The 11548-nt window shown below is 36.6% G+C and overlaps 1 protein-coding gene across 2 annotated transcripts; it reads right to left on the bottom strand.

The window, feature by feature from the left end:
* Window positions 1-6190: 6190 nt before the first annotated feature.
* On the bottom strand, window positions 6191-9250 carry LOC149679467 (uncharacterized). Of its 2 annotated transcripts, none has more exons than XM_089835291.1 (2): window positions 8793-9250; window positions 6191-7923 (listed from the first exon to the last, which is right to left on the bottom strand). In XM_089835291.1, the coding sequence occupies exon 2, from the start codon at window positions 7747-7749 to the stop codon at window positions 6376-6378; it is 1374 nt and encodes a 457-aa protein (XP_089691417.1). In that variant the 5' UTR covers window positions 7750-7923; window positions 8793-9250; the 3' UTR covers window positions 6191-6375. The 2 variants fall into 2 exon arrangements, with proteins under 2 accessions (XP_089691417.1, XP_089691418.1); XM_089835292.1 differs by having other exon boundaries at window positions 6376-7938.
* Window positions 9251-11548: the final 2298 nt, after the last annotated feature.

Genomic DNA, 11548 nt, shown 5'->3' with positions numbered 1-11548 from the left:
TAGCATTCCGATTATGAATAAAACCAATCTAGTTAGAATTTGGTTTACAGTTTAATTAAATAAGTAATTAACTGTAGTGTTCAAGTCTTGGTGGATTAATTAGGCGAGATATACTAATCAATATCCAAGATTTATTCTACCATATGATTATGGTCATTCGTTACATTGGGTGGCAAGGATGCCGCTTGAGTGCGGATAAAGAAGTGAGGAATGTTCTCTCCTATATCAGAGAGAATTTAGAAGGGGAGTGGAAGGCCCCCCCTTTGACTCTATTAAACGTGATGACGCCCAAACAAGATGTCGCGTTGAGCTTTTTGGGGTAGGCGAGTTTCCGGTCACGTGTTCTAAAATATCTCTGTTACCAACGCATCATACCGGAAATCGACCTGCCTAGATAACGTTTAGCAGACGACGTTGCGCTACATTCCAAACCACCACTTCCACTCCCCTTCTAAATTCTCTTTGCCTATATCTCATGCTTAGAAAATGGGGGTTACAATCAATCGATATCTGAGGATGGGGCGCCATCTAGGGTGTTTGGAATAGGCGGGAATTACGAATATAGCAATATTCTCCCGTGAGATTAAAACCCAGTGACTGTATGAGTCTTAAGATAATGTGAGGGTTTAACAATAAAATTCGAAGATCATTGGCAACTTGTAATATTGCGCTATGCATTTGTAACAGTTTGGTTGAGCTTAATGAGGTAGATTGTAATTCAGATTTAATTTCGTTTAAGTCACTATTTTATACTGTCCTTTATGAGGTTATTGTTATTGTGGTGAAAAGTTTGTTTAAAGTCATTATTTATACTGTCCTTTATGGGGTTATTGTTATTATGGTGAAAAGTTTGTTTAAACTCATTATTTATACTGTCCTTCATGAGGTTATTGTTATTATTTTGAAAACTTGGTTTAGCTGCTGTCTCATAGGTTGAGCCTTCCAGGCGCTCGTCTGTTTCGGAGTGGGCGGCGGCGAATTGGTGTCGCGGATGTGGTGGTGGTCCTTGGGACCAGTGACCCTCGCATTAATTATTATTTTACCGGTCCCACTATAAATTAAATTTCTAAAATGGTGAGAATAAAAAGCACGTAAAGACACAAAAGTAAATAAGCTGAAAATTCTAATTGAATTTGAATTTTTTACTCTAGGAAAAAGTAGCATATAACAACCCATAACAGTTAACTTTTATTTCTTATCACAATTTTTCAACTAGTTGCCACTAAATATCAATCAACATGTCTAATGATATTTGAAGTTCTTAATCCTTTTCTGAACTATCCTTATTCCTTATTGCATTTTACATAAATTCGGTGGCAATATCTTCTCTCGCTATCAGTAAGCCAGATCAAAATCTTGTAATGTGACCATACACTACTGAGAAATACGACTACTGACAACTAGTACTGGCTATGGTCTAGACTGTCCACTACAAGAGACTCATTCTAGAGTATAGACGCTAGACAAGATCAATAGTCAATAGAATCATAGCCCACTCGATCACGCGCGTCACGACGCAAGCTGCTCGCGCTATAGCCATAGATATAGTAAAACTATAAAGGGTCTAGATCCACTTCGCTGGCTTAGGCTTAACGAAAAAAACGTGGAAGGGGCAACGAGCAGACAGCCGCTATTTTCTGGGGGTAGCCGTATAAAACGCCATCTATCGGGAACTTTCGAAACTAAATTAAGGGATGAGCTTAGAGTAGTGGCACTCTATGTTAACCCCCTATAGGGCATAATAAGTCAAACCCTCGGAGATGCCATTACTCCATTTTATACGAGCTAAGAGCAGAAAAACGTATTTTACAAATTTTACACCTGTAAAATCGTTTAAAAAACACTTGGAACTTGTATTTCTACTTTCGAGGAAATACCACCGTTTTCTGAAGGTAAGAGTCTTTTTTTATACATTTATTAGTAATAAAAACATTTAAGGCGAGCTAAGCCTTGGTCATGGCCATAATGTAGATTTGATTTGCACATAGAGAAAAGAGGCTGTACTTTTGTGACTTGGAAAATTTATTTTTTAGGCTTTTCGAACATTTCTATGGCAAAATGAGGTAGGCCTAGGAGACTAATGAAATATTTAGAGGATAATTTTGGAAGCAAGGTATCATTGATGAATTGGTTGTCTTTCACTATCATCAAGATTTCGATGTTATCGGGTGGCACAAATACTGCCCAAAAGCATACGGGTACGTTACACACGAAAAGCTGACCCTGAATCTGATGATAGACGTTCCAGTTCATCCGTTTCTTCGTCAATGTAAAGGTAAAAGTTACCCGAAGCTGCTTTTCCTCTGATAGTTTCTTTATTCTTGAAAATAGTGTAAGGGCATTTGATCTCCACTAAGTACAGCTGGTCCTCAACCAGTATAAGGCAATCGGGGCTTGCCCCAAGGAAGAAAAATTGTGGATTAACAATCAAACCCACAGAGGTGTGACACTGGGTATTGATGTGTTGCCTGAATATTTGAAAAAGCAGCGGGTTCATGCTTCAATCCATGATCAAAGGACAACGCTCCCATTTCTTCTAATGCTTCAGATTGTTGCTCGAGAGTTAAATTACGGAGAGTCAGTTTAGGGATAATTTCATCGGTTACATTAATTTGATCTCCAAATTAGGATGGAATCGCGAACCGTACGGTTTGAGCGCTCTACGTAGTCTCTTTCCAGTGGTGGGAAAGAAATCTGATTTTGTAAAGTGTTTTGAACAAATCCGTAAACTGGAGATATCAGTGGACAGAGGTCCTACAGCTAATGTTATAGAATTAATCCACTTCTTTCTAGTGGCAGTCTCTTTCGGAAAGTTGTGGTAAGAAAGAAAACGTTTTTACACCTACAGTTTGAACGCAGCAAACATGAGTTGAAGCCATGATTGTTACATAAATAAGTAAATAAAAACGTTTATGTTATATTTTGTTTTATGCCTTTAAATATAGAGACACACACTTATCAAAGTTTGTTATGGTGGGCACCATTATCGACTCTTATTTTAAGAATATGTAACAGTTTAATGTCCGGATATTTAAATATCAGTACCTTAAAACGTTGCTAACGTTTTTTTAACATGATAAAATAACGTTTTTCAACGCTGAAAACAACGCTAATCACTAATCTGCCGTGTTTTACAAGACCAAGGCTTAGCTCGCCTTAAATATTTTTATTACTAATAAATGTATAAAAAAAGACTCTTACCGTCAGAAAACGGTGGTATTTCCTCGAAAGTAAGTAGAAATACAAGTTCCAAGTGTTTTTTAAACGATTTTACAGGTGTAAAATTTATAAAATACGTTTTTCTGCTCTTAGCTCGTATAAAATGGAGTAATGGCATCTCCGAGGGTTTGACTTATTATGCCCTATAGGGGGTTAACATAGAGTGCCACTACTCTAAGCTCATCCCTTAATTTAGTTTTGAAAGTTCCCGATAGATGGCGTTTTATACGGCTACCCCCAGAAAATAGCGGCTGTCTGCTCGTTGCCCCTTCCACGTCGACCTCCCATTGAATTGTGTATCTACCCTTTTAACATATCTATGGCTATAGCAGCTTGCGTCGTGACGCGCGTGATCGAGTGGGCTATGATAGAATACAAAACTTTTGTAGGGAAGTTGTAGCCAAGGAGTACTAACTACCTAGGAGTAGAATTGGTAGAAAATGTGTTGAGCTAGAAAAATTCTAATAAGGAACCCCGAATTTATAAACTGGTCCCACCGTCTATTTTTTCCAAAAACCATAATTAATAAAGTGCTCCCTGATACCACTGACCCCAACTTTTGGAATAAATAAACTGGTCCGAGCAATTAATAAACTGGTTTGGGATTTGTAAACCCTTGAAGGAGAGAGTAATGGAGTGGAAACCCCCATACCTTAAGCGTTGCCTTTGTACCCCCACCTACGGCACCATAGTCCTCCCATCATCCCCAGCGGTTAGGTAGGGTCGTGCCGGACGAAATTGTAAAGGACGCTCCCTCTATCTCAAAAATAGAAGCTAGTTCTCATTCAAATAAAATGGCGCTACGTGGCAGCACTTAGCAATCGCCTACGGAAGGGTAGGGGCGTGCGCGAGGTACACTGGGAGAGATATGGTGCCGCAGGTCGCCCATCATCATTTCCAATCCATCTGACTCCCTTATCCCTGGTAAACCTGTCTTATTTCCTACCCTGTAGTGAGGAGCTCATGTAAACAATAAAGATGGCCGCGAGCTATACGGACGCTCAGGAGGTTTAAGCCTCGGTCTTTAGTGTATCGGGGAGACGGGGTCCGAGTAACGGGAGTTTCTGAAGCGTTTGCAAATCTTATTTAAATTTATATTTTTATTATTATGTAACCGATTTATATTACTGAACGAATTGTACCTTATACTGTAGCAGACCACCCTAAAAGTTAGGCCAAGGTTTTTCAACTGTTGCTGATATTTAACTAGTTATGCCACGGCATGGATATTTTAAAATCCTTTCCTAACATTAGAATTAAACCTTCAATACCTTGATTTAACTTTTCATTTATAATCCTTATTTAATTTAAGGATGATGTCAGTTTGTAAGTCTCGTTAATTTAATTCCCCCTTTCCCACAGAGAGGGTCTGAAAATTTAAATCACTTGTCAGAGACTAGAGATCTTCAACATTCAGTGACAGACTCTGAATCTCAATGGGCATTTAAAAAACTGTATAAATTTAAATTGAAATTCCAAATTATAATTAAATACTTTTTGTTTGATACGATGATATTAACGTAATCAATCCTTGAATACTCTATTGGTACTATCAACACCATCGTTAAATTTATTACTTAAATAATATAATTTTTGTAAATATAATAATCAAATTAGCGACTCAAAATTAGTTAACTTTAAATAAGTATGTTTCATTGATTAAAATTACATTTCTAAAAATTGTTAGGTTGATAGCACTTTCATGTTTCATGTAGAAATTTCATATTTCCGTGGATGGAGAGATGAACACGTTGATTCCGTTTGTCGTTGATTGAAATTAGATTCATTTTGATCATAAATTTCATTTTATATTTTGAGTTGTTGATTTTATGAGATTGTTGATTTTATTTTTATAATTATCACTTACGAAACTGTTATTAGTAGATGAACCCAGCGAGAGTAGAAACTGCCAAAATGATTAGTTGATTCCGTTTGTCGTTGATTGAAATTAGTTTAAATTTGATCATAAATTTCATTTTTTATCTTTGAGTTGTTGATTTTATTTTTATAATTATCACTTACGTAACTGTTATTAGTAGATGAACCCAGCGAGAGCGGAAACTGCCAAAATGATTAGTTAATTTTGCAAAGAATCTGCAATTTAATTCTGCAAAAATCTACCTATTATTTTATGTCAGTTCCGTTAAGTGATCATTTAATTTTAAACTTGCCAAACAAATAGTGAGCAATGGTACCTCCGTCCCAAACTAGTTATAGTTTTAAAACGCTGACTCGAGTTTCATTTTGTTAATACATTTAATTTTATTAGTAAATCAACCTCCCTAACTTTTAAGCAGACGAGTCTTCAAAAACGATATCATTGGTAAAATTTGAAAACTCTCTCTGCTTAGCGCGCCTTCTGTCGGGGAGAACTTTAATTTCTTTTTTGATTAACATGATAATATTAATTGTAATGTTTAAGTTCCCAAGTAGGAATCTAATCTTGCCTAGGATTAAAAAGATATATAATAATTATAAATTATTATATAAAGCAACTGTCTCTCTTCCTCTAGCGCGATACAATATATATTCGACAGCATCCAGTGGCGGGCGTCGGGGAGGTGGGGGGTCCATATCTAAAGCCAGACAGCTCTCTCTCTCTCTCTCTCTCTCTCGTTTCGTGGCGGGCGTCGGGGAGGTGGGGGGGGGGTTCGTATCGTTGTACCTCTCTCTTGTCTTCACTATAATTTATCTCGCTCTATATTACAAGCAAGCGTGGCTTCGTGGTAACACGCACGCTCGGGCGTCTTCACTGACGTCTCGTATGGATTGGGACATCGCAGGTTCGAGGCCCGGCGCCGACAGAAAAATAATTTCAATTGAAATTAAATACGTTACGCCACCTATGAGGTGTAACGTGAACTACGGATGAATTTCGAGTCGAAAATTCGCGGGAAATTTGAAATTCAAAAAGTTTATTTATGACGAAACTTATTATGCGGTTACACCAAATCCAGCCAGCCGTCCAGCCAACAGAGGTCAGAACAATACTTTTCAGCTCTAAAGAGCGCGAAAAGTAAAAATGCGGAGCTTTTAAGAAAAATAATTTTCGGCACAAAATTCAACGACAACTTCGTTGTTTAGGAAACAAATGTACTAATTTGAAGAAAAAAATATACAAGTAAATATGCGTTAAGTTACACTGGTTTTAACAACTTAATGTGCGCAATTGGGATCCAACTCAGGAAAAAGCTGAATTAAAATACCAGTAGTGGTTTCCATATTTTCTAAGTAATTAGAGTCCTTCAATATATTAAGGAGGTTTTTGGCCAAGTTTTTACTGACAACGGTACGAGCGAGGTAATATTTCAACAGATTCGTATCGTAATAAGCCAACGTTTCGATAATGGGAAGATGATCAAATGATGATAAATTCTTGGCATAACTCTGGGGCTCAATACTATCAATTACCATTATAATGGAACCAGCGTCTTTGTGTTCAGTCAATCCAGAAATGATGATATCAAAGAACCATGAATCGATAACTTTATTTAATTCTTCTCTTGGGAATCTGGTCCAACAATATCTGAACAAAACCCCACGGTTGTAGCGTCTGACAAACTCGAACGCGCCATCAGCAAACTCTACCAAATCATTGCGGTTTGTAGCTTCAATGGCGCCTTTCATTTTGCCTATGTAATGGCTCAATGCCTTTAGAATATGTGTATTTGGCCACGCGAAGTATGATATGTTCATCAATAACTGTTTAGGTAGTTCAATTTCGGATACTAATTTGCACATTTGCGTGTAATTTAATTGACTAAATAAATATCCCAGACCTGATGCTTCTGAAAATTGGAGAAAGTCGTCTCTTGAATAATTCGATGGTTCAAAAATAATATCCAACGCCTCAATTTTTTCATCTTCACTTAAATTATTAAACAGAAATTTTACTGTTGATTTTCTAAAATCTAAATCAAAAACAACCCTGACGAAAAATTTGACATCAATTGACATCTCTTCTAACAAAGGGCCTAAAAAGGAACTACGCGGCATGTCCAGCAAGTGTCCGTCTAGTTTATGGATCCAGTATTGCACTATAAAATTTTCATAATTGAAATCTTTTAACTGCCGCTCTTCTCTGATTCGTGGCCACAGTTCTCTAAGTTCATCCTCCAAACAATATGTGCATGCCATTCTAAATCTGAATGACAAATCAAGGTCAAATTGATTTTCTAGTAGTAACCTGGCCATCTTTGGTCGATTCAATGAGCCTTCAACAGTCCAGCTCAAATTGGCGAGTAGGTGTTCCAGGATAGTTGTAGTGACGCGGTTTCTGATTTCGGAAAGCCAATCACATATTTCATCTCCTACCTCTTCCAATATCACCATGGTCATTTCTTTAAAAAGTGTTGGTATGTTGGAGTGCTTCAGATCGTCAATCGCTCTGTTGTTCAGTGACTCGAGGTTTAACCGAAAAGGCAGAGTATATCGCAAGTATTTTTTATTTGAATTAACCCATACTAACGAGGCGAATTTAGTCAGGGCTTGGCGTTGTAGCGAAATCATAGGCAGTTTGGCAAGCTCCATTTTGAATTGTTCAATACGACTTGTAATAAATGGGCGTATTCCCTATGTGTAAAGACTTCAAATATCGAATCTTCAAAATTTCCGATAGCGAACAATAGTTTTAACTAAGTTTTTTCGATAAAAATCAGTAATCCATTCATCAGAAATCCTCGCTTTTGTTCAAATGCGAATTGCCTAGGACAATAAAACCTAAATAAGAACTAGAGGTTATAAGGAAATTGTCCCACGCGGCCACGCCAAACCAAAAAACATGCATTAATGCAGTCATTATAAAATAAAACACAAATCGTTGCCTACGTTAATCAAGGCCTGTCCGCGGCGCCGATTTTTATTTTTATTTTGGCAATTTAAGTTGCCAAATTCTCTCACCCAAGGCGCTATTAGCTGGACCTGGAGGCGCTAATAGCTGGACCTAAATAGTTTGAAAATGTTCATTTTGTCGCGCTTGGAATTTTAAATACTCATTTTCGCGCGTGTTTTGGTCCAGCTATCAATGAAATCTCGCGGTAAAATAGGGAGAAAATAAGAAGTCGCGTTTCATAAAAGTTCCCCCCCCTTCGAAGCCATCGCGCACAGGCCTTGATTAACGTAGGCAACGCACAAATGCATGCAGCCAGAGCAAAATAAAACATTAAAAAAGGGATTTCTAAAATGAAATACAACTCCATGCATCTTGCAAGGAGAACGATTGCTAAAACGTATCACGATGTGTACATATAGTTAATTGTAATTACCGACAATTATCTTTAATTTCACAGCTTCAAACAATGGTTTAAAATATGTATGCATTTAACAGCCACAGTCATACGTTAGGCTATGATGAAATACTAATTAAACGAGTACCCAACTAACATATTTAAGTTAATGCCAATTAAAGGAAATGCCACCCCAAATGCCTCCCAAAACAAGCTATAATTTCCTTCAACGAATGGATGATAGAACCCTATTTCTGCCCAAACGTAGTTTTCAAGCACAAAATAAACATCCATAAATGATGTCGTTTCGGCACAAAAGTAAATTAAGAACAGAGGGATTATAAATACCTTTGCAAGTAGCCAATTCCGAACACTCGATCAATACTTTACTAATTACTAATTACATTAAACGACGCGTTTTCAATAGACAATATTCGGCGACATGTCACGTTTCACGGCGGTTTTGAAGCAGACGAGCTAAGACGGCCATAGACATTAGAATACTATTAATAACCTAGACACGCTTATCGGAAGAGAAACAGGCGCTTTTTGGATGCCGATTTTACGCTATTTACCCATTTTATATGCTATGGGGAAAAACAAGACGTTGGCCACCTAGCGGCGGACGGAGAAACTAAAAATCAAAATAATTCCAAAAAGGCGGTAAATTTATGTTGCATTTTCTGTATTTTTAAAAGAGAAGGCATAAAAATAGACCAATTATGTTAAGAAAGTTAGGTTTTATTAAGATATAAAAGCATTTGCTATTTATTTATGTTGCATTTTCTGTATTTTTAAAAGAGAAGGCATAAAAAAAGACAAATTATGTTAAGAAAGTTAGGTTTTACTAAGATGTAAAAGCGTTTTCTATTTATTTATGTAAATTTCAATTAAATAAAAGCCGGAATTTGGCACATATACAGACAGGTGAAGTAGAATCATAAATAATTACACTTTGCGAGCATGAGGTTTCTTAATGTATGGTGATATACATAAAATAATTATATATTTTTTTTATTTCGACTCTTACAAGTCTGAGGGCTAATTTCATGTCACACAGGTATCGATATTTTACTCTTATTACTACTTTTATAGAAACGACTATACTGTAAATGACTCGCTACCATATAAGCGGTGAACTTAGTACCTAGTAAGTGGTATTCATATTGGATTTGTGTAATTTTTACTAGGAACAATAACTATGTGAGGCCTACCATAAACCAGAGACAGAGAGGCAAGCCTGTTTGTGGTTATTTACTTGTTTTGCATTGGCACAGAAAGTCTACTTGAGACTTGTGTAGACTGAATAGTAAAAGTGAATAATAAGAGTCTCTGAGTTAATTTAACGGCTTGCAATAAAACAGACACACACAAAAGCTTACATACATATGTAAAATTAGTATGATAAAATAAATTGAATGATGAATTTTCTTTGGCCAAATGTTAAAGGAACAATATAAAACTTGACACAAATGTTTAGATAGAAACTAATATTGAGTACCTTTATCATCTATACGAATATACTCTAACAATTTTTACCAATCCAGACAATTACCAAGTAGTTGTATAAACACTAGATTAAAACACTTATTTTGATAAAAAATACTCTGATAATATATGTTAAATGACTAGCTGTCATGCTGCTTCGGACGAGAATCTTTGGACTCAGTCATTTAATCACAAAGAATATTCTGATAGAGTAGTGCTCATCGAGAATAATCAACTAATACTCTTAAAACAACTTTGGTAGGCCTAAATACTCTTAACTCATTCCTATAAAAGGTTTATTAAAATGTAGAATTTCGGTAAATAAATCAATAAGAAAACACAACACTACTGGTAAAAAGAACAAACTTTGAAGAATGCCACAATCTGGAAAATTAAGACCAGTTTATCAAGGCTAACGATAGTGAGATTCACGCTAGAGAGGACAATTAGTTAATGATGACACAATTACTTCGTTTTTTTTAATTAAAAGATTTAATGAATCCAGTTGAAAAGTGTACATAACGATTGAATAAAGAGTTTAAAAATTTAAAAGACACATTACATCGCAATCACGACCCAATATCTCCCAATAACGTCTTATAAATCCCAGATTATTGTCTTTCTTTAACCACGAAATTGTTGTTGCCAAGAATATTTAAAAGACCAGCTTTGTTAATACTATTTGAAATGGGAATTCTGAGGGTATCGGTGTATTGGAGTAGTTCATTGATACTGATTTATAGATGTTGTCATCGGTTGATGATGTAACTAGGCTCCCAGCATGATGGTATCATCTCAACGCTTTGATAAAACGAATTGATACGATTTATTTTACTTTTCGTCAACACAAAAACCACTAAAAACATTTACAACGAAATTAATAGAGAAACTCTAAGGAAAAACCTACCTTACCAATTTACCAAGTAGTTAAGCCTTTGAAAAGGGCAGTAGCCCTAACTTGAAAAGAGTTGATTTTGCTTTATAATAAATTATATATTTCTCTCTCTCTCTTTAAGGAGAAAATCTATTAAAGTTGCTTACCATTTATTTTCTTTTATCTTGAACATAAATAATTTAATTTACATGAAAAATAATGCCCTACCGTATAATTAAACTGTACTTTTTTACACTCTCGGCATTTTTCGTTCGTGACGCTGGTGCGCATGACTTAAATAAGTTAACCAATCATATTCCAGCATTAAATTAAAACAAGTTGGGAAACCAAAATAAACCTCTCCGAGTCGAGACGAATTTACTTTTTTTTTTTTTTTTTTTGCCACCTACTGACACTAGTGCTTAGCCGTTAGGCCTTGAGCACCAGGAAGAATTGAGCGGGAGACCCTACGCGGCCCAGCACTGACGGGGGCCGCTAGGTCGTATGTGGATAAGCAGGGAAGGAAATGAGGTTTACTTGGGAGGTGACGGAAGGTGGAATTGGGGTAAGTCACCTCCGGCGGACACGGGACAGTCGGCACCTATAGGGTAGGATCGCCGACATGTGTCGTATTCCCTCAAACTTTGCCGCCCAGAAGCTTGGCTTACAGGAGTGCGCCACACTCCCGGCTGACGAATTTACTTTCCAAACACAGGTCCACCATGGACGAACTAATACTGAA

This window comes from Phalangium opilio, unplaced genomic scaffold (genome assembly GCF_054372755.1).
Source record: "Phalangium opilio isolate 3A_F unplaced genomic scaffold, DU_Popi_V2 ptg000041l_1, whole genome shotgun sequence".
Classification (NCBI taxonomy): domain Eukaryota; kingdom Metazoa; phylum Arthropoda; class Arachnida; order Opiliones; family Phalangiidae; genus Phalangium; species Phalangium opilio.
This window is presented reverse-complemented; position numbering and strand designations above follow the sequence as displayed.